Source organism: Bos taurus, chromosome 8 (genome assembly GCF_002263795.3).
Source record: "Bos taurus isolate L1 Dominette 01449 registration number 42190680 breed Hereford chromosome 8, ARS-UCD2.0, whole genome shotgun sequence".
NCBI lineage: Eukaryota > Metazoa > Chordata > Mammalia > Artiodactyla > Bovidae > Bos > Bos taurus.
In genome coordinates this window covers 105,449,935-105,477,922 of record NC_037335.1, presented here as the reverse complement: position 1 = coordinate 105,477,922, position 27,988 = coordinate 105,449,935, and the positions used below count along the sequence as shown (strand labels likewise).

At 42.5% G+C, this 27,988-nt stretch overlaps 1 protein-coding gene and 1 non-coding gene across 2 annotated transcripts in view; both read right to left on the bottom strand.

Annotated features, from left to right (window-relative positions):
- The window catches only part of PAPPA (pappalysin 1), a 266,669-nt gene that overhangs the window by 140,221 nt on the left and 98,460 nt on the right, over positions 1-27,988 (bottom strand). The window contains exons 8-9 of the mRNA XM_024996354.2: positions 7,072-7,200; positions 757-848 (exon numbers count right to left, since the gene is read on the bottom strand). Of these exons, the coding sequence (XP_024852122.1) occupies positions 757-848; positions 7,072-7,200 (221 nt within the window). The remainder of the gene's footprint in view (positions 1-756; positions 849-7,071; positions 7,201-27,988) is intronic.
- On the bottom strand, positions 17,631-17,702 carry TRNAR-ACG (transfer RNA arginine (anticodon ACG)). The gene has a single exon. It is a non-coding gene; the product is annotated as a tRNA-Arg (tRNA).

The following is a 27,988-nucleotide window of genomic DNA, read 5'->3' as shown; positions in this document are numbered from 1 at the left end:
TATCGATTTGCATCTTAAAGGAAGCATGATCTCATCTGGACCAGCTCAAAATTCCATCCCTGCCCCCCAACCCCTGTCTGTTTACCAACCCCCCAGGCTGACCAGGGGCCTCCCAAGTGGGGCTAAAACAACAAGACCAGCCAGACTCCAAAAACAAATTTCCCATCTGACTTGGTGAAGGTGGGAAAAGGACATTTGCTTTCTAAACATGGGCTGGTCTGCAATTCCTCTTCCTCAAGTCAGAGAGCCTGGATCCTGGCTGGAGGCTGTGGAGTAAAATGAACTGAGCTTGTGTGCAAGAATCAGACAAGATCAGGTTCAAGTCCTGGTTCTGTCTTCAAACCTAACCTGTGTGACTCTGGACACGTTTCACAAGCTCTCTGGCTTCTACATTTTTCTCATCTCTAAAGAAAGAATAAAAGCCTTAAACGTCTATACAAATATCCCAGACAGTTGGCATGAAGAAGAGCAATAAATGTAAGATGAAGCTAGATCACAAGGGATATCCATTACCACCGTCATCCATGAGAACATAAGCTCCAGGAGAGCAGAATACCTGCCCTCTGTCTGTCTGCTTCCATGGCTGTATTCACTAGTGCCTAAAACAGAGTCTGGCTCCCAGGAGGCACTCAATACATACGCGTGATAGAAAGGAGTGAATCATCATTTAGTTATAACCATTGCTATTCTTGTAACTGACTAGCCATGCGGCACCGTCCTGTTCTCCAGTGAGGCCCAGAGACAGGGCAGACTTACCGATACAATTGAAGGAGACTTCCTGCCGACAGAAGAGCGAGCAGCCATCCCCATTGATCTTATTCATGTCATCACACTCTTCACCTTGGCTTCTGCAGAACATATATGGAAGGAAAATTTGTCACATCAGCTTCAGAAGCCCAACTGGGACTTGGAAAAGCCCTCTGGGGGCTATGAACTTTTTGGTTAGGTCTCAGACAAGTCCCTTCCCCTGGCTGAGTTTCTGTTTCTTCCAAACAATGTAAATTTGTGAGGTCCTTATGTTAGTCCTACTGAGTCTTTCTCATGACAAAGTAGAATTCCTGCTTCAGACTCATTCGCTGAGATCTTCTCTGTTAAGTTAGTAAGTCAGAGGGGAGGAAGAAGAGGACGCATCAGTGAACCAGACTTTGCTACTATGTCTAGGAAATCACACTTCCACTCTAAAATGGTGGATTGAAGGGAATTGGGGAGTTTCTAAGGTCTAAATGCTGTTCTTCCGTGTGCCTTTCTCTGGCCCTTCTGTTTTTTCTCCTCCACACATTCAGATCTGATCTTCCTTAGATCAGAGAACACCGCCTTCTCCGTTGGGTGTGTCATTTCATGGTGTCGAGAACTCTAAGGCCTGGGACCTATGCTGCTAGGAAATAAAAATGCCTCCTACTTTAAGGAATTATTTCCATCACCGAAGGATGATTTTGCAGTGGTTAGGATGGGCAGAAAATGAGCCACGCTCTCTAAATTAGATCTAGAAGGGAAGGAGGATTAACAACAGAAAGACTGGATGTGTTACCACTTTCTGGAAAATTCCCATCCCTTTAGTCACAGAAACTTGGGTTTAGAGCCCCATGATCCCAATTAATTGTGTGATCTTGGACAAGTCCCTTAGTAGGGCTCTCCAACCTCTGGCACCTAATGCCTGATGATCTGAGGTGGAGCTGATGCAATAATAATAAAGTGCAATAAACGTAATGAGCTTGAGTCATCCCTAAACCACCTCCCATCGTCCCATTCCATGGAAAAAGCGTCTTCCACGAAACCTGTCCCTAGTGTCAAAAAGGTGGGGGACTGCTGGTTAATCTCTCTCTGATCTTTCTATCTTTGACAGTTTACATCAACAAAAATTGAAAACAAACTTTCCATTGTTTGGCCACACTAAGCACATTTCAAGTCCTCAATAGCTGGATGGAGTGAGTGGCAACTGGATCAGACAGCACAGAATCTATTTCCACTATTATAGAAAAATCCCCTGAATGGTGCTATTCTGGATGTTGAATCTTAGTTTTCTCATGGGATCAGTCCTGGGTGTTCATTGGAAGGACTGATGCTGAAGCTGAAACTCCAATACTTTGGCCACCTCATGCGAGGAGTTGACTCACTGGAAAAGACCCTGATGCTGGGAGGGATTGAGGGCAGGAGGAGAAGGGGACGACAGAGGATGAGATGGCTGGATGGCATCACTGACTCAATGGACATGAGTTTGAGTGAACTCCGGGAGATGGTGATGGACAGGGAGGCCTGGCGTGCTGTGATTCATATGGTGGCAAAGAGTCGGACAAGACTGAGCGACTGAACTGAACTGAACTGAAAATGGAGATAATTACACCTACTCCTTCGCATCAGTACAAACATGGAAGGTACCTTAAGGGGGCGGGCCAGGTTTGCCACACACAGTGGATGACCAGAGAGTCACAGTCCCCATGCCCACCCAAGTGTCCTGGGATGTCTCTGTAGAGCGTGCAGCAGTTGTCCCTCCTTCCCCAGAGACTGGCTGGGAGTCCCGGCCTGGAAAAGGCCTCAGACTTTGCCTTTCACCCAGGCAATTAACACGGGAAAAGTTTGTTGCTTTAGGAAGTGTCAGAGTACCAGTATGGGGCCTTGTAATCAGTGCTTACGATGACTAGGACATTGCATTGATCTTTGAAGAGCACCCCCCCCCCCCAACTTCTCTCCTGCTTGCAATGCCATTGGCAAAGAATTCTATATTCCAAGCTGGACCCATATTCAAGCAAATCTTGAACACTGGAAATCAGTGATGGCCTTGTGATTCTTAACTATTTCATAGGTTATCTGGGGAGAGATTTTTTTTTTTTTTTTTAACTTGGGCTGGTTTCCCTAAGCCACAAAGAACACTTCTAACCCTCCTTCCCTCACCACCCAAACAGTATGTTCTATTGGTTTAAGCAAAACATTAGGGTCACCACAAATATCTTCTAGGCATGCCAGATCTATCATTAGATAGATAAGTTCTGAGAAACCTTCTTTGACCTCCTGGGCTAGAGTGGGTGGCCATCTTGTTTGAGTCCAAAGACAAGGGGCTCCATCTATCACCATGCTTGTCAAACCAACTACCTCTGCCTGTGACTTGAGAGCACCCCACCCTAGGCTTTAGGAAGGCAAAGGAGGTGACACAGGCTTTGTCATCCTAGCACTCTGACGCCTGGCACAATATCTGGGAAAGAGGAAACAGCATGGAGCTATCCCTTCGCTCGTTAGTTTTGCAGCACCATCGGTCACGGCAAGGCAATGGTAAATCCAGATGAGAACGTGGGTCCTAGGCCTGCCTTACTGGGTATGTAAGCTTCAGAAAACCATTGTAATCTTTGGGGGCCAGGTGTCTCTTTCGTGAAGTAAGGTAATCAGGCTTGTCTCACACAGTTGTTGGAAGGACCCAAGGAGATGATTGTGTGACACAGTGCCTCCTGCCTAGTAGAGGCTCAATCAGTTCAGTCAGTCAGTTCAGGCGCTCAGTCGTATCAGACTCTTTGTGACCCCATGAGTCGCAGCACACCAGGCCTCCCTGTCCATCACCATCTCCCGGAGTTCACTTAAACTCATGTCCATTGAGTCGGTGATACCATCCAGCCATCTCATCCTCTGTCGTCCCCTTCTCCTCCTGCCCCCAATCCCTCCCAGCATCAGTCTTTTCCAATGAGTCAACTCTTCGCATGAGGTGGCCAAAGTACTGGAGTTTCAGCTTTAGCATCATTCCTTCCAAAGAAATCCCAGGGCTGATCTCTTTCAGAATGGACTGGTTGGATCTCCTTGCAGTCCAAGGGAGTCTCAAGAGTCTTCTCCAACACCACAGTTCAAAAGCATCAATTCTTTGGTGCTCAGCTTTCTTCACAGTCCAACTCTCACATCCATACATGACCACTGGAAAAACCATAGCTTTGACTAGACGGACCTTTGTTGGCAAAGTAATGTCTCTGCTTTTGAATATGCTATCTATGTTGGTCATAACTTTCCTTCCAAGGAATAAGCGTCTTTTAATTTCATGGCTGCAATCACCATCTGCAGTGATTTTGGAGCCCCCCAAAATAAAGTCTGACTCTATTTCCACTGTTTCCCCATTTATTTCCCATGAAGTGATGGGAGTCTCAATAAATATTTATAATTATCATTATAGCAGTCATCCAGGGCTTTTATTCATCAGGGGTCTCACTGAGTGTTGAGTCTATCTGTATTTCTTTGTAAATTCCTTTGCATATATACAGCAAATTAGCATGTATCATCCCCTGAAAAATCCAATTAGCAAAAATGACAGCCCTTCTTACTCTCAAATTTTATTTTATTTTATTTTTTTGCTTAGGTAATCATCCATAAGTTGCATTCAGTTTTCTTCCAACTATGTCAACAACTATTTGGTACCTGCAGGTAATTCAATACGTATTTGATGTCTATGAAGGTTATTAATCCTAGGTATAAAATACTAAAAACTTTGCTCAGAATGATATTTAAATTACTACTACTACTGGCAGTTTTAGGTCGGTGATAATATTGCTCGCAGTGTTTTATCAGTGTATCTATGAAAAGTGAAACTGTTAGTCGTTCAGTCCTGTCTGACTCTTTGAGAGCCCATGGACTGTAGCCTGCCAGACTCCTCTGTCCAGGGATTTTCCAAGCAAGAATAGTAAGTGGGTTTCCATTTCCTATTCCAAGCGATCTTTCCGACCCAGGGATTGAACTCGGCTCTCCCGCACTGTGGGAATATTCCTTAACATCTGAGCCATCAAGGAAGCTCTATCTATATCTGATTCCAAAATGGATAGACAGAATTGTAGACCAGATCCTACACGTAGTGAGTTTCTTTTTTATTCCTCTTGCTAAATTAAGAAAACCCAAGTCACAATTATGGGTTGTTGGCAATGACCATGACTGTCTCCTGGATGTTCTGGATATGTAGCTTAATCTTGGACCCACAAAAGATGCAGCACTTTCCCTGGAGATGATCCTGTGCACTTGCTCAGGGTTCTATCAGACAACAGCTCTATCAAAAGGTAGAAGTCAATGTCTTCATGTGGAAGTAAACAGTGAGTATCTTCCCTTTGACCATTTTTGTTACATTAAGTGCCTGAAACCATATCTTCATGTTGGATTGTTGCATTTGGATAAGGATCTTAAATGCATGCAATAGCACACCATCACTGTCAATCTCTGACAAGTGTGGAGTTTTATTTTGTATGCTTAAGGAGTCAAATTCTTGGCAATCAGGTGGTTTGCATCATAATTTAACACTGAAAAATCCTTAGTATTACCCCCTCTGTATTGAAATCTAGATAATTCAGCTTTGAAATTATAGATGCAGGACGTTTAAGACGTGAATATATATATACACACACATATACACCTGAGCTACATCACTTCAGCAAATCACTTGAAATTGCCAAATAATCAATACTGGTCTTTATCAGTGTTAATAGTAAAAAAAAAAAAAAAAAAAAAGTCATTCGTTATTTCAAAAACTTGACTTAGTACCCTGCTGGTAGCAGCTGGTTTATTTCAGGGTGTTTAGGGGAGCAGTGTCTTGCACATACTGCTATCCTTTTGCACAATAAGTGTGGGCAGATGTAGCTCACTGACCGGCATCTGATCATATTCTCAACATCTGCTTTTCCCTTCAGTGCTAAGCCGTGATCAGAAGGCAAACTGCTGGCCAATAGTGGGTGTCTGTGCGAACGCGTATTCACGTACACACTCTTTCTCTGCATCCCTGCATCATCCTTGCTGTGCTCCTAGCTGGTCCTTTCATTCCATAGCAGCTTTCCAGTGTATATTACACACCACAAGATCATCAGCATCCAGTTAAATTGCTCTTGACCTCTAGTACTAGTGTCAATGATAAACCAGTGAAACAGCCATTGAGCCCTTTTCTTTCATTATATGAACTACACCTATGAATCGATTCGTGTTCTGCACATCAGTGAAACAAATTCTCTCTGTAGTGCCCCTCCCCCTACAGAAATAGAAATTGCAATCCCATGGTGCACAGATACTTTGTGATACCCAATGGTGCCATTTAATGAAGGAATTTTGCCAACAGCATATTGTATCATCTCCATATGTAATGTTTATTATTAAATCTGCCAATAGTTTTAAAAGTCCCTTAGCAATAGTGTGATTTGTAACTGTGATTGCAATAAAGAACACAGATTTAGCAATGAGTTTAATTGTGAATGATTCTTGCTCTCTTTCATTTTGAGGGCCAAAATTATTTAATTCAGTGACAAGACATTTTTGTGCTTACTCTGGAGGGGAAAAAAAAGCCCAAAGATTTCCTTTTTTTTCTCCCAACAATACAAAAGTCTTGATGGCTTTTCGCCACTTTCTCAGTTGCGTAACATCTTGCCCTGTGGACAGGGGATGAATGGACTGATGATCCGATAAAATCCATTTTCTAGACACACAGCTTTATATCTTCTAATCACACTTTTCCTTTCTTTGGCTGCTTGTGTGGAATCTTTACACTTACTGATTCATTTGCCTCCTGTACTTATAGTCATATTCAAAGTTCACTCCAGAGGACTGTTTACTATTTATGGTTTCAGCATTACAGAGAGTTGAAATATTTTGCTGTTTTTATGAGACTCTGACCCGTTTTGTAAATTGTTGATATAACACAATAGAAATAACAAATAAACTTTCAGTTTTAATAAATGTAAATGGTAACCAGCAAAGAACGTAAAAGTGTTCTCACGTAGGTGCCCTGTGTCCTGTTAACTGAATGTGGACTGAGGTGGAAAACACTAATAGAATCTTTGTAGCACACAGGACATGCTTAGGAACAAGAGCACAGTGGTAGTCAGTGCAGAATGGTAGCTCTGTGGAAATCTTACATTATTACACAGTTGAGAACTGTGTTTACTCAAAAAAGAGTCACTGCTTTTCTTCTGAGGCCTGCAAACTACTTGCAGATGAATCGAGTTGCAGATTGCTGGGGCTCCCTCACAGCTCACACCCTGAAGGGTAGCCCGTAAGCTCTTCTCTTTGGTATCCTGACCACCTTCTGACCGAGTTAGCATTACCCCCGCCCCGTCTGTAGCTAGACCTGCTCACCTCTGAATGATGCCATCACCGCAGTACCCACTTCCATGGATGTATGTGGCAGCAGGTGACGGCTCACTCTCTTCATTTCCTGAAATAGCGATGACCCAATACTGGTACCTACTGCCAAGATGTACATCGCTGGAAAACATAAAAACATAAGGAAGACTATTAACTATGCAGACGCAAGGCTGCGGACAGACAAAATGGATCCCCTTGAGTACATTTCTACTAGTCTGGCTTGTTTTTGATACCACCCGCATATTTAATTATTCAATAATTTTTATTTGTTTTTTATACATTTTATTGGAGCATAGTTGATTTACAATTTATATTAATTTCTGCTGTATACCAAAGTGACTCCTTTGTACACATATAAACATTCTTTTTCATATTATTTTCCATTATGGTTTGTTATAGGAGACTGAATACAGTTCCCTGGGCTGTGCAGTAGGACCTTGTTGTTCACTTATCCCATACATACTAGTTGGCATCTGATAATCCCAAGTTTGCAATCCTTCCCTCCCCCATCCCACTCTCCTTTGGCAACCACAAGAATGTTCTCTATGGCTATGAGTCTCTTGCTGTTTGGTTGATATGTTCATTTGCGTCACATTTTAGAATCCACACATAAGTTAGTTATCCAGGAATTTTTCGTGTCTTCTGTGATTAAGCCACTCTCCCACCTATGATGGGCTATACTAAAATGTAGCATCAACTGACATACAACCATGAATATTACCAGGTGGCGCTAGTGGAAAAGAATCTGCCTGCCAATGCAGGAGACACAAGAGATGTGAGTTCGATCCCTGGCTGGAGTAGAAAGTGGCAACCACTCCAGTATTCTTGCCTGGAACATTCCACCAACAGAAGAGCCTGGCGGGCTACAGTCCATGGGGCCGCAAAGAGTTGGACACGACTGAACGACTGAGCACTTTTTATCTTTAATTTAATCTTTAGAATAACCCTGGTGGATAAGAATTGGATGGTATATGGCCCATAACGAAGATGTCTTGGAGAATGCCATCTAGGAAAAATAAATGGGATGAGTAAAAGCACAGAGGTGGGAAAGCACCATGCCAGATTCCGTGGGCACTGTCTGATCTATTGCCCTCATTTTAAGATCTGAGAGGAAACCCCATATAAGCAAGCAAGCCCTTTCCTTATGTTTCACATCCAACGACTATCCCTGCCACTTGCTCCGCCCTGTGCTTCTCACTCTTGACTAAAATAATAATAATAGCAGCATCTATTAAATGAATGTCAAGCCTGGGGCTAAGCACTTTCTGTGTTTTCTCATTTGAGAATCAAAACAACACTACATGTATACCAGTAGTTTCACGTTTATTTTACAGATGATGAATCTGAGGCATAAAGAGATTAAGTAACTTGCTTACAACCATATGGCATTAAATTATATCCTGCACTCTGCCTCCCTCATTCCTAGTTCAGGTCTGCTTGAACAATTTCACTCCTTGCAAAGGGAAATCTTGTTCTGCAATTGCAATTCCAGGCTTTGGTTCCTGCTAGATTTCCAGTTTGCCTAGATTGCATCTCTCCTCTGCTCTCAAGACCCCACAGAGCAATGCCTGTTCCACTTTCCTGGCACTCAGCCTTACACCAGATCACCTTCCTCCCTTTCTGATTTCTTCTTAGCTCCTTACTTGAATTCCCTGCTATGGAAGGAAACTGGATACTGGCAATTATCTTCCAGGGCAAAGATATATTTATCCACATGACCAAATCACCATCCCCATTTTCTTTTTGACCGTTTTCAAAGGGAAATGTTATTCTTCTCTTTCATCTCCCTCTGCACCAATTAATTATTTTTTAATAATAAAAATGTGTCATGGGAAAAAAGAATGCACAAAATGGTAATGAAGAGAATTCCTATCAGATTCCAGAGTTGGGGTGAGGGGGGATTCATAAACAAAAGGATGGTGTCAAAAAATCTCAAGTTCTCCTGCCCATCTGTTGTTTCAGCTGCTGATCGGGCTGGGGCTGTTTGGATAAGGCCAATAAGATAACAGGTGCAGCGACAACAGACATTATCTCCTGACTCTCAACACAGTGACAAGTTAGAGTTTATGAGCACTGAAGAAGGCTCCCGAAGAACACGACCCTCTGAGAATGCTGGACTTATGACCCAATAGACAGCTCGTTTTAGCACTGCTGGAGCAAGTAAGAATATTGAGGGTAGACCAGAAGTCCCTGGAGATTCTAGCAGTGCTCTGTCAATGAAAGCTGGGTAGGCAAGATGCATATACATATATTATATGGATAACTGTATGAATAATGATTGCCTTGTAAACCTCTGGAATGCTAATTTGTTGATATAATTAGAGGCTTTTATAAAAGTTTATTGGCTATTTGACCACCTCTAGACCAATGAATGTATACATTTTCAGATGGTGCTTCTGAAACTGGAATATTGGGGCAGGGGGAAGAATGGCTTTCCCGGGGGATGCATGAAGGCCCAAGATAAAGATGACATGTGCTCTATTGTACATTAATTTTGCTTTAAAATATGGAGGCTGGGACTTCCTGGAGGTCCAGTGGCTAAGAATCCACCTCGCAATACCAAGGACGTGGGTTCGATCCCTGGTCAGGGAACTAAACTCCCACATGCCACAGGGCAACTAGGTTCATGCACAGCAACTACTGAGCCTGTGCACTTCCAAGCCCACACAGCATAACTAGAAAGTGCGTGTGCTACAAACAAAAGATTCCACATGATGTAACAAAGATCTGGCATGCCACAACTAAGAATTGACACAGTCAAATAAATAAAATTAAAATATATATATATAAAGGTATGTTTTATATTAAACAATTATGGCCCAATTAGGGAATACAATTTAAAAAAATTCTACAGGCTACCTCCCAGGCTACTGGGGCATATGGTCACTGTCTGAAGCAGATGGAGCACTTGGGTGGAAAAGCGTGAGACTGTGAAGATTACGTCTCTATCTCGTGTTTTCTCATTCGTGGTGTGCATCCAAATGATTTATGCCTGATGATATTTAGGGGCTCTGCTAATATTCGTGACTGTTTTCTCCCCCACCTTGCCTGGTCTCCTCCCCTCTCCCTGCTCCTCCGTCTCAGTAAACACCACTTTGAGGTGAGCAAACATAAGTTTCCATCCTGGCTTCCTCACTTGCTCGCTGAGAAGTCATAGGCGGGTGTTCCAGTGCTCTGAGCTTATTTCAAATTAGTCAGAAGCCCCGTTTCACAGCATTTTCCCACAGGTTGAACATGAGAACACATAAAGCACCTCTGTGCCTAGCCAGCGATAAATAGTTAACAAATGTTAACCTGTTACTATTAAAGCTAAATTATCAACATTCTCATCCACTTAGAGTTTTGCTATGCTCTCTTTACTAGAAGGAATGGAGTGACAGATAACTATATATAAACTTGGTTTGGTACACTCATGAAGATGAATAAGACGATCATCTATCACTGAGTCATGGTTTGATGGAAAACCTCTTTTCTGCCACGGTGTTTGGCTAGAACACCCTCAGGGCATGCAGCTCTCTTTCTTTCTCTCTCTCTAGGTGGCTGTTGCAACTTTTGAAATTTCTGGATCCCAGAAGGTTTGTCTTTACCCCGGGGCAAAATCGATTCCCCAGTAACTTCCACCACTGTCCTTCTTATTACCTGCCGGCATTACACAGAAAGTATCTGATTGGTAGAGAAACCTTAATACCCTCCTTCCAAACAGTGCCTGCATGGCACATGCATGATTATCTCTCAGAAGCCTGAGAGTGGCTCTTTGGAGCAGGGCTTGTTATCCCAAATTTTCACATAGGAAATTAGAAGCCATTCCCTTCATTAAAAGGACTAGAAGGGAAATCAGGACAAAATGTTATGAAAAAGATTGTATTTTTCCACTTAAGAATTCCCGTGATAAAACTATATTTTTTCCAAGTTAAAGTCACAATGAATACTAAACCAGGGCTCTTTTCTTAAGAGCCTAAGGTAGAAGAGAATTTTTTGAGGACAGGCTATGGCTTCTGAAGGCTTTGCTGGAGGTTAGGACCTATTTCATGGTTGGCCCAAAAGTAGCACCTTTATGTCCGGTTGCTCCTTTCAGCTGCTCTGAAAACCATCTGGAAAGTCTTAATGCTGTCGCTGGAACCCCTTCCCCTCCTGAGTCTCCCACATCCAGGCAGACCCTAAGCCTTGTCAACTTCCCGCATCCAACAGCTTCCGTGTCTTTCCCTGAGCATCCTTGCTACCACCTACATCTCAACCGTGACAGCTCTGGCTCACCCTCTTGCCTTGAGCATCTCCCCTTTCCAGTCTCGCCAACACCATCAGAATATTCTTAGATCCAAAGCTACTCTCCAGCTCAAAGCCTCCCCATGTAGGACAGTGATGGGAACATGCTTCCACCTGAAACTTCCTATTTCTCTTGGTATAAAACTAAAATTTTACCACTTCATCTGAAACACAATTAGTTCCATCACTTCTGATTTCTCTCATCGAGTTCTGAGTGCCAGTTTATTTTAAAGCTAACCTCCACCAGAATTCAGTCATTAATGCATCACATCTCAGATTAATTTCAGGCCTTTAGCTAGTAAGTTTAAATGGTAGTATTTAAATGTGATGAGATTGTTTGGCTGGTTTTGAAGGGTGGCTTGTTTTGCATCCTTGGTATGACTTTTTTTTTTTTAATGTTTTTATGTTTAACCATCATTGTTTCACAAATGTCTCAATGACACATCTGCCTTAGGTTTGCATCTCTGGCAATTAGAAATAAAAACACTGACATTTCTAAGTGGTATGACTTTTCAGTACTTTTCCTCAGAAATGTATTGGTGGTGATACGTATCAAATTTGGAGCACAACCTGAAAGTAAATGTAGTTATAGATTATAAAATCACTATCTTAAGAAAATATATGTTATTAAGGAGTCTAAGGAGAAGGCAATGGCACCCTACTCCAGTACTCTTGCCTGGAAAATCCCATGGATGGAGGAGCCTGGTAGGCTGCAGTCCATGGGGTCGCTAAGAGTCGGACACGACTGAGCGACTTCACTTTCACTTTTCACTTTCATCCATTGGAGAAGGAAATGGCAACCCACTCCAGTGTTCTTGCCTGGAGAATCCTAGGGACAGGGGAGCCTGGTGGGCTACCGTCTGTGGGGTCGCACAGAGTCAGACACGACTGAAGCGACTTAGCAGCAAGGAGTCTAAACACGCCATGACTGAGCTTTTGGCAAAAATGTCAATTTCTTAAAATATTGGTGTGCAATTAGTATCATGACAGGTCAATTAAAAATCCCTCTGAAATCTACAAGCAAGTCACTTTCTTCCTCTGAGTCTGTTTTCCTATATTTTAATGTATGATTCTTGTCCCATGCCACTGTGAAAGAGAATTACAAAAGTACAGTAGGAGAAAAAGGGTGGGGAACATCATTTCACAATGGAAATACCCCATATGGCTCGCTCCAGGAAATGCTCTCTGAGCCTCTTGATTCCTCCTTATTGACCTCCTATTGTTTCCATATTATAGCATTCATTTATCATATATTCTCTTTATATAGTCTGTGTAACTGAACTGTATTATACTTTTTGATACCCTACTTCTGCAATAATTATAGCAATTATAGTTTCCATTTGTTGGCTATTTATTGCATGCCAGGCACTATGCCTGGCATATTTCATATGAATAACATCATTTAAGCAAAACAGCAGTCCCTTGAATATTTACTACGAAAAGTTTTTAGGTGAGGAAACAAATATCTAGAGAGGTGAAGCTACCTGCCTATAGTCACACTGCTTTTGTCACAGGACAGGAACTTAAGCAAGTCTGACTAATTCCATCCCAAGACACTGCTCTCTGGAGGTGAGGACCCTGGCTGTTATAAACCAGAAAAGAGAGCAGAGGTGAAAAGATCAAGTTTTTGAATCTGCATACAAAGACCAGTTGGAAAGTTCTAGAAGTCAGGAGAGACACACATTCTCTTAAACACCATGAATGGCTCACTCATCATGGGCAAGCCATTCCTCCTCTCTGATCATCCATTTCTTCATCTACAAAATGGGCATCTGGGAAGAATGTGACAAGCAGCTCTAATTTAACGAGGAATGTGGTGTTGCATCTTCCTGCCACAGGCTTTTCTACAAGCTAGAAGCTGCCTCAGCACTTAAAATTCTGCGCTGAGAAGGATGTAGTTCTAAATCTGCCACCCAGATTGACTAAGCTGGGAGACATGGTAGCCGGGACCACCTAGGATGCCTCTGGCTCAGGAAGAGCCCAAGTATTCCAGGGCTGCCTTGGGCTAAGGATAAGAGGGTAATCCCTGGGTACTTCATACACCAGCTTCCAGCCACGGGAAGAGAAGGAAACAATCACTTTTGGAGCCTGAGATGATGTGCCCAGGCACACTATACATACCATTAGTATTGTGTTGATTAGAAAATATATTAATCATACAGAGAAATACAAAGAACATTATAACAAATCCCCTTAGGCTTACCACCCAGCTTTGTCAAATTAAAACATTTCGTCATGTTTTCTTCCTCTTTTTTTGTGGGGCGGTTGGCGGGGGGGGGGGGGGAATAAAATATACTGTTTTGTATTTTTTGTTTTCAATCCACCATTTCTCTCTCACATGAGTATTTTTATATTTCTTGTGCCTATGTGTTGCTCTGCATGTTTTACAATTCCTAGGTGTTTTAATACTATATTTATTCTTGTGTAGCAGTTTTTTTTTAAACCCAGCATTGTTTTTGAGGTCACATAGATTGATCATATAGATCAATGCAGTAATATATTTCCTTTGATCATTCTTTTCCTGATAGACACCCAGATTATATCTCTGTCATTATTACTATCATCGTTGGTAATCTTTTTATTTGTTATTTCCAACAACATTGCTCTAAACACACATGTTCATGTTCCTTTGCACATAAAGCATGGGTGTCTGCAGGAAATACATCTAAAGTGGAATTGCTAGGCTGAAGATAGTTGCATCTTCAACTTTATTAGATATTGCTAAATTACTCTCCAAAGGTGTACTGATTAGCACACCTACCAATAGACTTTCCATTGTTCCAGGTCCCTGGCAGCACTAGGTTCTCCCAAACATGTAACTTTGTAGCTAATCTGATGGGTATTAAATGATACTTGGGCTTCCCTGGTGGCTCAGATGGTAAAGAATCTGCCTGCAATGCAGGAGATGTGGGTTCAATCCCTGGGTCAGAAAGATTCCCTGGAGAAGGAAATGGCAACCCATTCCAGTACTCTTGCTTGGAGAATCCCATGGACAGAGGAGCCTGGTGGGCTGTAGTCCATGGGGCCACAAAGAGTCAGAAATGACTGAGAGACTAATGCTTTAGGGGCTTCCCTGGTGGTAGTATTCTACTTTGCCTTTCCCTGATTACTAACAAGCCTGAGTATCATTTCAGGTGTTTGTTGAAAACATATGTTTCTACCTATGTTGACTGTTCATCACTCTGGCCTATTTTAAATTGGGTTCTTTTGTCGTCATTGATATGCCATGCATTTATAGATACTGGATACTGATTCTTTGCAATTTTTTTTTTCATTCTGTTTAGCTTGTTTTGTTGAATAAAAATTTTTAATCATTTCCTTCATGATTTGATCTTTTCATGGCTTGTTAAATAAACGTTTGTTTACTCCAAGGTATTCACAAACTCAAATAAGTAGTCTCCCCTATTTTCTTCCAATAGTTTTAAGTTTTTATGTTTACATGTATGGCTTCAATCAACTACAAACAGTTTTTAAAATGATGGTGATAAGGATTGTTTCCCCCCAAATAGAGATGAATCATTTGTCTGACATTATTTATGTAAAACTTAATCCTTTCACTACTGAATTGTGACACATTCTTTGCCATATATCACTCAGAACTTAGATAAGCTTTCTTTTTTTGGGGGGGGGGGTTGTCTTGTTTCATTAGTTTATTTTTTTCCTATTATCTTATCAATAGCAGTTTATCTTAATTTCCATAGTTTTAGAAAAGTCTTGATTTATCTACAAGTCCACTCTATACTTTGGTTTTGTCCATCAAAAGACCCTTTTACTCTTTCAAGTGAATTTTTAGTTTCATTTTTTGAAATGCCTGTTGGGATTTTAATTCAAATTTCATTGAATTTATAGATGCATTTGAGGATAAAATCCTTCTTTATGACATTGTATCCTCCCATATAACTATATAGTTTATCTTTATATTTATTTAGTTCTCCTTTTATGATTTCAGTAAAGTTTTTAAAGCTTTCTTCATAAAAACTGTGATGATTTTTTATTAGGGATATATTCCCAACTCTAAGCATTTTATGGATGTCAGTGCTATAGTAAATGGTAGCTTTAATTTCTCTATCTACCCATCCACATACATAAACATATTTGCATGTATATCTATATTTGTATCTTCATGTCTTAGAGCTGACAAAAATAATTTATAGATATTCAATTCATCAGTCCTCATAGGCTGTTTTATTAGTTCCACTAATTTGTTGATTCTTATTAATTTTTCTATGCAGTCTTTTATAGACGAGGGTCATGATAGTTTAATTTCTCCCTTTTCAATCCTCGGAAATTTTTTTGATATTTTTTTGCCTAGCTGGGTCAGGTAGGACCAATGGTGTTACTGGTTTTGTTTTTTATCATGAAGGGACTTGATTTTATTAAGAGTTTTAAAATTCTGCACCTAGTAAGTCAATTTTATTTTAAAAAAATATTTTCATATGCTGGTCTTGTGAATTACATTCATAGACCATATAACTTTAACATCTCATTTTATCCTGGGAAAATCCACTTGATGCAACGTTTATGTATTTGTTTGAGTTTGTAGGTTTTAATACATGGATATATTTGGTCTGCTAGTATCTTATATGGGCTTCTGGGGGAGCTCAGCTGGTAGAGAATCCACCTGCAGTGCAGTTTGATTCCTGGCTTGAGAAGTTTCCCTGGAGAAGGGATAGGCTACTCCCTCCAGTAATTTTGGGCTTCCCTTATGGCTCAGAGGGTAAAGAACCTGCCAGCAATGAGAGAGACCTGGGTTTGATCCCTGGGCTGAGAAGATTTTCCTGGAGGAGGGCATGGCAACCCACTCCAGTATGATTGCCTGGAGAATCCCCAGGGACAGAGGAGCCCGGTGGGCTACACTCCATGGGGTCATAAAGAGTCAAATACGACTGAGCGACTAAGCACACACAGTATCGTATATAAGATTTCTTGCTGTTTTGATCATACACGTAATTGATCAAAAAGATGTTTTAACCCTCTTCATTTATTTACTTGTCTGCTTGTTTACTGGCTTATATATTTATGTGTTGTGTTGTGGATGGAAATACTGTTCTATGTGATACTTATTCTTTGATACTTCCTATTGTCATTTTGTGTCCTGGGACATAATAAATTAAAAAAGAAAGTTCTATACATTCTAGAAGAAAATATTTATACTGAATTCAGTAACAGGGTTCTATATATTTTTGTCAGATGAAACACTTTTTTGTGTGTGTTGTTCAAAGTCAATTAGATAGTGTTTTGTTTTTTTTTTTCCTTAGTCTATTAATTATTGAGAAAGTATGTTAAAATATTATAATACCACTGTGGATTTATTGCTTTTTTCTTCAAAGGTGTCATAGTTGATTTATATATTTTCAGGGCATGTTATTTGGTATATACAAGCTCAAAACCATTATATAACTTCCATTTATGATTATATGATAATCACTATATCTTAGAAAAATTTTTGTCTTAATATTTCTTTTGCCTGATATTAATATTAGTGTGTTTTGGTTAGTTTTTTCCTGGCATATATTTTCCATTTCTTTACCTTTAACCTTTCAATGAATTTATATTCAGTTAAATCCAACATAAGAATCTACATCTTCATAGTCAACTTTAATCTGATTAGTGTGGTGACTATTAATTAATTTACCCCATCTTGTTATGCTTTCCATCTATCATCCTTTTTCCTTGCTTATTTATTTCCTTCCTTTCTTACCTTCCTTTGGATATACTGGATCTCTTTATTTTTACTCTTTACCCCTAGTTAGTCCATCTAACTTTTACAGATTATACTTTCTTACTATTTCTTTTTCCTGGTTACACAAAAATATGGATGTATACACTTATTATCAATGTCAAAATTTAATAAAAACTGATGTTGATTTCTGACCCTTATTCTTAAGTTTTTATGTTTTTTGTGATTTTTTAATTTTGACGTGTCAACTCATGTTCATTGGGTTTTAATCCGTGGGCAATCATGTGTTTCCCAAGGTCAGGTCTCTATTCCCTCTCAGAGGATAATTTCTAGGTAGCCTTGAAACATTATTCATCTAGAACTCATCTTTTTCATTTTGCTTCCAGTTAGTTTTTTCAGTTCAGGCATTCCCAGACCATAATGTAAACTCAAATCTCAAATCTTTGTGAGATATACGACATAGACATAGATAAGTGATAAGTGAAGTCGCTCAGTTATGTCCAACTCTTTGCGACCCCATGGGCTATAGCCTACCAGGCTCCTCTGTCCATGGGATTTTCCAGGCAATAGTCCTGGAGTGGATTGCCGTTTCCTTCTCCAGGGGATCTTCCCAAACCAGGGATCGAACCTGGGTCTCCCGCTTCGTAGACAGACGCTTTACCGTTTGAGCCACCAGGGAAGTCAACATAGACATAGATATTTCCCCCCAAATACACCCTTTCATTAAGCATGTAACTTTCAGAAGTCCTAACTTCATTTTGAAGCCCTCAGATAAAATTTCCCACTTTTCAGAGTTTCAGGGCCAAATCTCCTCTCCTGGAATAAGCGAGAATATTCAGTCCACTCACTTGCCAAACTGAAGGTTCTCCCTTGTCCAAACTACATCAATAAAACTAGATTCAGAGCTAACCTATCTAGTTCTCAGTTCCATCTTTTTGTTTGCTTGTAGCAACATATATATATATATATATATATATATATATATATATATATTTTTTTTTTTTTTTACTTCTCTGATCTGTCATGCATTTTGAAGGACGCTAGTTACATCAATTGTATTTTATCTCAAATGACTGGATAGATGTTTGTACTAGAAATATTTTTAGTTTGCTAGTCCACATTTTCACATACAATTACTAATATATACCTGAAAGATAGAAATCATTTGCACTGTTCATTTGGGGTTGAGTGTAGTTCAGTGATCTGCCCACGGTCAGGGAGATAATAATTACAAAGCAGAATTTAAATCATGCTGTTTGACTCTAGAACCCTTGACATTCCCATGATATTGAGAGGACTCCTTGGATAAGTATACACTAGTGAGCAGTGCATTAATCGCCAATCAAGTATAGACCACTGCAAATATCTGAAGATAAGACAAGCTCCTCTTGTAGTTCCAAAGTCTTTTAGGAAGCTACAGCTCAAACTAAAGTAGGTTTTATTGCTTCCGTAGAGTTATAGAACAAAAAGCTTAAGCACTAGCATACTGCTAGAGTGAGAGCTGATTTTTGTTTTAATTGAGAAGGGATAGTAACATTATCACAACTGCTTTACTTTTTTTTTCTAACCTTAAAGATCACCCATGCTTACTTTAGCAAATTAAAGCACTATATAAAATAATCTAAATAAAGTAAAATTATATCAAATTCAATCACATTGAAGCAGCTATCAAGAATACTCCAGACTTCTCTGGTAGTCTAGGAGCTAAGAATCCACCTGCCAATGCAGGGGACACGGGTTCCATCCTTGGTCCACAAAGATCCCCCATGCCACAGGGCAACTCAGCCTGTGTGCCACAACCACTGAATCCAGGCATGCCCAGGAGCCCACACTCTGCAACCACAGAGGCCACCGCAGTGAGAAGCCTGTGCACTGTGACCAGAGGGGAGCCTCCGCTTGCTGCGACTAGAGAAAGTCTGCCCGCAGCAACGAGGACCCAGGGCAGTGCCCACCACAGAGAAAAAACATTAGTAATCAAATAAACAATGTTTTAAAAGAACAGCCTTCTGGTCAGCACCCTTCATGTATCTTTTTATGTATTATCACATACACACACACAATTTTCTATGAATGTAAGTGCACAAATATGTCAATACTATTTCATCTTTGAAATGAAGTGAAAGTTGCTCAGTCGTGTCCAATTCTTTGTGCCCCCATGGACTATACCGTCCATGGAATGCTTTAGGCCAGAATACTGGAGTGGGTAGCCTTTCCCTTCTCCAGGGGATCTTCCCAACCCAGGAATCGAACCTAGGTCTCCCACATTGCAGGCAGATTCTTTTCCAGCTGAGCCACCAGGGAAGTCCATTTCATCTTCAGTATTCATGAAAAAAAGGGCATAGGAGAAGTAAGTCCAGCTAGTTAGCTTCATGCTATCTAATTATTTTCATGACCTTGACCACTTTTTCAAATCCTGAATAAATATGTGTATATCATTTCCCTGGCTGACCCATTCATTCATCCAAATAGCATTCAATGAGTTGTCCCAACTTCTCCTAGGTTTCCTGGATTCAGTTAAGTTCAGTTCAGTTGCTCAGTCATGTCCGACTCTTTGCAACCCCATGAGTCGCAGTACGCCAGGCCTCCCTGTCCATCACCAACTCCTGGAGTTCACTCAGACTCACGTCCATCGAGTCGGTGATACCAACCAGCCATCTCATCCTCTGTCATCCCCTTCACCTCCTGCCCCCAATCCCTCCAAGCATCAGAGTCTTTTCCAATGAGTCAACTCTTCCCATGAGGTGGCCAAAGTACTGGAGTTTCAGCTTTAGCATGATTCCTTCCAGAGAAATCCCAGGGCTGATCTCCTTTAGAATGGACTGGTTGGATCTCCTTGCAGTCCAAGGGATTCTCAAGTCTTCTCCAACACCACAGTTCAAAAGCATCAATTCTTCGGTACGCAGCTTTCTTCACAGTCCAACTTTCACATCCATACATGACCACTGGAAAAACCATAGCTTTGACTAGATGGACCTTTGTTGGCAAAGTAATGTCTCTGCTTTTGAATATGCTGTCTAGGTTGGTCATAACTTTCCTTCCAAGGAGTATGCGTCTTTTAATTTCATGGCTGCAGTCACCATCTGCAGTGATTTTGGAGCCCAAAAAAATAAAGTCTGACACTGTTTCCACTGTTTCCTCATATATTTCCCATTCAAAGATCAATAAAATATAGTCCTGCCTTTAGGATACTCAGAGGCTTGTGGGGAAGACAAGACAATAAAAAGAATAGCTTTCACATGGCTTAAAGAGTGTAACAGGTCTACAGCAAGCACAGGTAGTATCAGACACAGAGGAGGAGTCTGGAAAGACTTCTCAGAGAAGGTATACTGGCTTGACAGGAGATGTAAGGAAAAACCATTCCAGGGGAAGAAGAGAGAAATGGCTTTCGAGGCAAAGGACACAACCACCTTTGTTCTGAACCACCTCTGTCCACCTTACTGCTTTGGTAGCAGTAAGACAACTGGTTTGGAGGAAAGGCAGAAAGACCAAATATTCCCCATGGGATGAATGATGTGGGAATAAACCATCACGTTTGGGCGCTGTGCTAGGTGTTGTCATATTCTAAAGTGATTAAAGAGAAGTAAAACTTACAGCAAAATCGCCTTTCTCACTGAATCCCTGAAGCTGAGTGGTCTTCTCCAAAGGATTTCTTAACATTCATACACTCAGTTGTTTTTTTTCCCCCATATGCAGTTATAATATACTCCTAATTCCAATTTTGTTTGGGTATCACCCTGAATTTTTACGAGAGCACTTGATTTTTGTTCTATGTTGAGAGGTCCTTTGGGCTTAGGTTTCATTGGAAGAGGGCAGTTGTTAATTATCTGAAGCAGAGAATATCCTCTGCCTTTGGGAAGGGAAACTCGAAAGGCATTTTGACATCACTATGGATGTCTCCTGGACCACATGTCAGGAAAAATGACTATGGTTCTTCCATTAACTTTGGTTGTGATTTTAGACAAATTAATTCTCCTCTCCCAACCTTGATTTCCGTGTGCAAGTCAAATAAAAAGGATATAAGAAGCTTCTGGTAGGAGACTTTCCAAAGATGAAGAAGGCAACATCATTGTTCTCAAATAGTTCATTGGGCAAAAAAGAGGATAAGCCAAATACAGTTTGACTGTAATTCAAGGAAGAATTAAAGAGCACCAATAGAAAAGAGGGTCCAAGAGCGGTTAGAAGGATGAGAAAGGGAAGACTCCTAACACTGTTAGATTGATTGCTCCTCTAAGAGTCCATTCAGTTCAGTTCAGTTCAGTCACTCAGACATGTCTGAATCTCTGCGACCCCATGAATTGCAGCACGTCAGGCCTCCCTGTCCAACCCCAACTCCTGGAGTTCACTTAAACTCATGTCCATCAACTCGGTGATGCCATCCAGCCATCTCATCCTCTGTTGTCCCCTTCTCCTCCTGCCCCCAATCCCTCCCAGCATCAGAGGCTTTTCCAATGAGTCAACTCTTCACATCAGGTGGCCAAAGAACTGGAGTTTCAGCTTCAGCATCATTCCTTCCAAAGAACACCCAGGGCTGATCTCCTTCAGAATGGACTGGTTGGATCTCCTTGTAGTCCAAGGGACTCTCAAGAGTCTTCTCCTACAACACAGTTCAAAAGCATCAATTCTTCAGCACTCAGCCTTCTTCACAGTCCAACTCTCACATCCATACATGACCACTGGAAAAACCATAGCCTTGACTAGACAGACCTTTGTTGGCAAAGTAATGTCTCTGCTTTTGAATATGCTATCTAGGTTGGTCATAACTTTCCTTCTAAGGAGTAAGCGTCTTTTAATTTCATGGCTGCAGTCACCATCTGCAGTGATTTTGGAGCCCAGAAAAATAAAGTCTGACACTGTTTCCACTCTTTCCCCATCTATTTCCCATGAAGTGATGGGACCAGATGCCATGATCTTCGTTTTCTGAATGTTGAGCTTTAAGCCAACTTTTTTACTTTTATCAAGAGGTTTTTTAGTTCCTCTTCACTTTTTGCCATAACGGTGGTATCACCTGCATATCTGAGGTTATTGATATTTCTCCCGGCAATCTTGATTCCAGCTTGTGCTTCTTCCAGCCCAGTGTTTCTCATGATGTGGTGACAATATACAGCCTTGATGTACTCCTTTTCCTATTTGGAACCAGTCTGTTGTTCCATGTCCAGTTCTAACTGTTGCTTCCTGACCTGCATATAGGTTTCTCAAGGGGCAGGTCAGGTGGTCTGGTATTTCCACCTCTTTCAGAATTTTCCACAGTTTATTGTGATCCACACAGTCAAAGGCTTTGGCATAGTCAATAAAGCAGAAATAGATGTTTTTCTGGAACTCTCTTGCTTTTTCTATAATCCAACAGATGTTGGCAATTTGATCTCTGGTTCCTCTGCCTTTTCTAAAACCAGCTTGAACGTCTGAAAATTCACGGTTCACTATTGCTGAAGCCTGGCTTAGAGAATTTTAAGCATTACTTTACTAGCATGTGAGATGAGTGCAATTGTGCGGTAGTTTGAGCATTCTTTGCCATTGCCTTTCTTTGGGATTGGAATGAAAACTGACCTTTTCCAGTCCTGTGGCCACTGCTGAGTTTTCCAAATTTGCTGGCATATTGAGTGCAGGACTTCCACAGCATCATCTTTCAGGATTTGAAATAGCTCAACTGGAATTCCATCACCTCCACTAGCTTTGTTCATAGTGATGCTTCCTAAGGCCCACTTGATTTCACATTCCAGGATGTCTGGCTCTTAGGTGAGTGATCACACCATCGTGATTATCTTGGTTGTGAAGATCTTTTTTGTACAGTTCTTCTGTGTATTCTTGCCACCTCTTCTTAATATCTGAGTCCATATCCCCCCATAATTGATTATAAAATTCAGCACCCTTTGTTGCAATCAGATGTCTTCTCTGGTGTATATTAAAGTGTTCTTAGGACAAAAGGAAACATTAGCCTTTCATTGCTACATCTCTGTACCTAGCAGAGTGCTTGGCACAGGCGAGGTTTCCAACAATATCTGTTGAAGGAATTAACAGTTTGAGATAGTGCATAGGGAAAATGTCAAGACATAAATGATGAGTGTGGTATTCAGTAGGAACTGCACAGAACAGGACACAGGTAAAGGTTTTGAGAGAAAGAACAGTGCATTAAGACTGGCCTTCAAGCTAAGTCAAAGGAAGTGCTAAAGTTCAACGACAATGGTCAATTGAAAGTGTGCGGTAAATGGTGGAAGGTTCTGAGGAAGATATTACAGCATGCGTCACTGAACGATGGGAACTCACGAGTGTAAAAGCAGGGGACTGAATGCAAGGATTTCCTAGGTCCCCCGTCTTCAGCTGTATAAGTCAGAATGTAGATGATTTAACAGGAGTTGAGACGTCAAACGAGCACCCAGGTCTTTAGTCAGGCTGGGTTAACTCCACTGCCGCCTACCCTCCTACCAGACCAGCACCTGGTAGACGTGGCTCTTTCCATTCAAGTGTCCTTTTATTAGGAGACGGCAATGGCAACCCACTCTAGTACTCTTGCCTGGAAAATCCCATGGACAGAGGAGACTGGTAGGCTGCAGTCCTGGTGAAGCCTGGTGGGCTGCCGTCTATGGGGTCGCACAGAGTCGGACGACTGAAGCGACTTAGCAGTAGCAGCAGCAGCCCTTTTATTAAAGCTGTGCATCTCAGAATACTGAGATTCTGAAGCCAAGAAAAGAATCTTTGTCTGGGAAAATGAACTTTTGTCTTACAATGTCCATCCACTCTTGGTGACTGCTGTGAGTTCCAACTCATGGTCTGGATTAAATGAATAAAGAATGAGGAAGCAGGGATCTGAGAAGCCACTGGGCATGTGTATCCCTCCCAATGGGACTCGGGTCCACCCCTCTCACACAGGTAACACACAAACTCATTCTTTCCATGCTAACGACGCTGCCTTCACTCTGCATAAGGCTCAGAAAGGAGCAGATGTATACACTCAACTGATGAATTCCAGCAGCTTTTGAAATAACTGTCCAAAGGTTTGCCCTGGTACCAATTTACAACACAGTAGCAAATTTAATAAAACTAACAGTTTGCAGCCAAGGCCTTTGTTATTTTGTTTTAATCATCTTTTACCACCAATTGAAATGATTTTCTACTTTCTTGGTGCAGTGCAATAAAATACAAGACAAAGAATGGAGGGGCAACGTGGAAATTAGAAAAAGATTCCGAGTTTCAAATCCGGGGATAAGGTAACAGCAGGCTTGAGAGCTAGCTGGTTGTTTGCGTCCGGCGGAGATTTGAAGGGAAGACATTTCCCAGTCTGGGGGAAACGCCGCACCTGGATAGCATTAAAGCAAGGAGGGAGGAAAAGGACTACAAGGGACTCTTGTTTTTCCTGAACGCAACCAAAGGCGCTGTGTGACAGCTTCCCCAAAAACCTGTGCTGGTGATGGACAGGGCTCTTGATTACAGAGCAGGGCTTGTGACAAGCTGACCAGTCGCCAAGACCCCCGGGAGCCGAAACACCAGATACGGTGGGAGGTAAACAAGGCTTGGGCGCAGTGTGAACGCGAGGCCACGCCGGGGCCGGGAGCTGAGCGGGGGGACCGGTGACAGCCGGTGATGGAGCAGCGCTAAGTGAACACAGTTGTGGACGACTCGGGGCCAGCGCAGAAGGCAGCCTCCTTTCTCCTCCCCTTGGCCTCGCTGGGTGGCCAGCGATTTTATTACTGGCAGAGGGTGAGCCCCACAGCATTTTCGAATTTGGCACCACATCTAAAACCATTTGGGGGGCTGGGCGTCTTTTTCTTCTCTCTCCCCACCCCACACCACCATCACCACCCCCTGCAGCCCTCACCCTCCCCAAGAATGCTTTGGATTCGGTGAAAGTCTCCGCGTGCAGCTAGCAAACGACATTTCCCCTCGAATTTTGAAACCCATGTGCACTTGGGGAAAATGTAATCCTTATGTTTCTGATTCATTTACACTTAACTCATCAAAACGCTATTTTGTAAGAGCTATTTGATGTCCACGGAGTCTGCCGAGCCCCTTTTGTAAGCCGGGCTTCTTAGGAGCAGGAAGTCACGTTTTTGAAGAGAGGGAGAACTTGAACTTAAAAGATTGAGTTTGTTTTGAAATGAGGGCTCTCGGAGGGTCACGTGGACCCAGAGCTGGGCCAAATGCGTTCTCTCATTTCCTATAGCACCCCCCTCACCAGCTGCCATGACGTTACCAGCGTCCGCCTGCTATGATTTCACTCCGAGCAGCCGACGGAGGCGCCTTCGTGATCAGAGAGAGCTGAGCTCAAAGCTATTGAATCCTCAGGTCTGGCCAAACCCCAGCCCTCTGCGTTGTGGGGAAAGGAGCACATGCGCTGGGAATCAGGAAGCCCCAGGTTCAAGTCCACACTCTGCCGTCGAAGGGCTGTGTGACTCTGAGGACGTGGCCTCCCCTCTCTGGGCCCAGTGCTCTCATTTGTAGAGGGTCAGTACTTCAATGCTCCTCTTGAGTCCAAGAGTTTTTGAGTCTAATTCCTAGACAGTAGGAGGTGTGAGAACCCCAGAATTCTCTCTGCTGAAAACTTGGGGACAGAGCTTGGATACAAGTAGCTTTGCACAAGAAGGACACACAGACATGTAGACATCAGGCTTCGGCTATCCCATGCTCACTGTCTCACTGTGGGCTGGATACTTGAGGCCAGAGAGGAGGAAACTCATTGCCCCAAGTCATACAGAAAATTAATGGCAGAGTCCAGCTTTCCTGGTGTTTTTTGACTAACACCCTTGGATGGGAGATTTCAAACCATTCAGTTTATAGGATACTGAAGCTGAGGCAAAAACACTCTGCTTCCCACTCTGACAACAGGAATGTGAACGCTGGCGCTAAGATGGAAGTGGGGACTGGCATCGCTCTGCATGAGGCACAGCGAGGTGGTGTCTGGCTCGTATTAAAGCCCATGAGTGAATGATTAATCCTGGGTAGAAAACAAAGCCCATGCCTTGTAACGTTATAGGTATTAGTGCGACAGAAGATTAACCCCATGACCCCCCCAGGGGACCTTTGAGAACATTGGACAACATTTGAGAATCGATGGATGATGAAAACAGGTGGTCTCACAGGTCCTGTCTGCCCACCCTTGATACATACACACACTCACACATATACATGCATATGTGCACACACACACACGCACATGCACAAGCTCACCTCTATTGTTCCTGAATCTATACATAGAAATGTCATGGTTCAAAGCCAACGGTAGCTGCCTGCCTGCCACTGATTCATAGACTGGTAATGGGAAGACACTTCCATTTCTCCTCCTCCTCCTCTCATCCCGAACCAAACATCCCTCTGTCTTCCCATCACGTGACTCAGTGACCCCAGTACCACAGGCACTTCTAGGACGCAGTCCTTTGCCTCCTCCCTCTGACCACCATGGGGTCCATCCATCCATCAGCACTGCCTAGCCCCATCCAGGGCCCTCTGCTCCCGCCCTGACGGCCCTAGATCAGGGCCATCTTCCGCTTCAGTGTCGGCAACACCGCCTAACCTCCGTCACCATTTACGGTCGGGGTCTCTAACCTTACATCCACCCAGGTAGCCGCACACAGCCAGGGAGCGGTCTTAAAACCAAATCTAATCTGGATCCTCTCTTATCTGAAGACACCAAGTGGATCCTCAGCACGCTCAGGATGAAGTCCAGGCCCTTTAGCCTGCCACTCCAGAACCATCGTTACAGACCTCCTCCTCTCAACCTCTCTGGCTTCTTTGCTCAAACTCTCCCCCTTCTCCAAATTTACCCCACAGTCAGCAGGAACAAACAGCACCGCCCCCACCCCCACTTCCCCATCTAAGTGGCCTGGCCTTAGTGTGCGTGTGTGCTAAGCCGCTTCAGTCGTGCCCGACTCTGTGACCCCACGCACCGTAGCCCACCAGGCTCCTCTGTCTATGGAATTTTCCAGGCAAGACGCCACCTTTTCTCGGAGGGTCTTGCTGACCTTTTAAGCTGAGTGAGGATCTCCTAGCCCTGTTGCTTCTCTTAATGTAACACTTTCCTCACTTTTGTTACCACTTAGGTGTCCCTTCTAGTATTAATGAGATGAAGCTCCCAGAAGACTGGGATGGTTCCTCCTTTAATCTCCACTGCCCAGCATGGGGCAAGGAGAGCACTAAACCAGTGCCTGCAGAGTGAATGGCAGGCTGCCTTACATCATTTGGCTTCATCCCTTGACTTGAGGAATAAGGACACTGAGGCCCAGAGAGAAGAAGGAGGCCGAGCTGTAAGGTTTTCTTTACTCCTTTTGCTCCTCTGGTGACTAATCCGGTTGAGATGTTTAGAGGAAGACATCCAGTATCCCAGGTATCACCTGTACCATCACAGATTTCTGACCACTTACTATCTGCAAAGCGTTTACTCACCCATTCATTCACATCTTTACTGACCTACGTTTACTGGCCATCTGCTTCGTGCCTGTCCTTGTACGAGAAGCTGAAGATAATGCAGCAAATGCAACCTAGTTCCCATCTCTGGTATCTCACTGTCAAGCCAAGATGTCATGGAATAGGAAAAAAAAAAAAAATGCACCAATGCATTTTGAAACTGTCCCAAATGGAGAGCTTGGAGAACTTTAAGAGAGAGAGAGAGTAGGTCAGGGAGGAGTTCCGAGGGCCCAGTGCACCTAGAAGGGTTTCTTTACAGACGGCCAGTCTCTGAGCTCCCGTGGGACATGCAGCCTGCTCCCTTCTCTCTTACTGAATTAGACATTCGGGCCAGGTAAGAGCTCCAGGAGGGTCTGAACAGAATGTCAGAGCTGGAAATGACTTTGAGAGTCATCTACCTAGGCCTTCATTTCATAGAAGTTGGGGGGGTGGGGTGGACTCGGGCCCGCAACTGGGGAGTCATAGGCCAGGAATATAGCACAATCTCAGGAGATCAGCACTGCCAAGTCAGGTCTCCTGATTCCAGGGCCAGCCCTTCATGGGTTTTCTCTCTTCTTCTTTAGCTCAGCTACA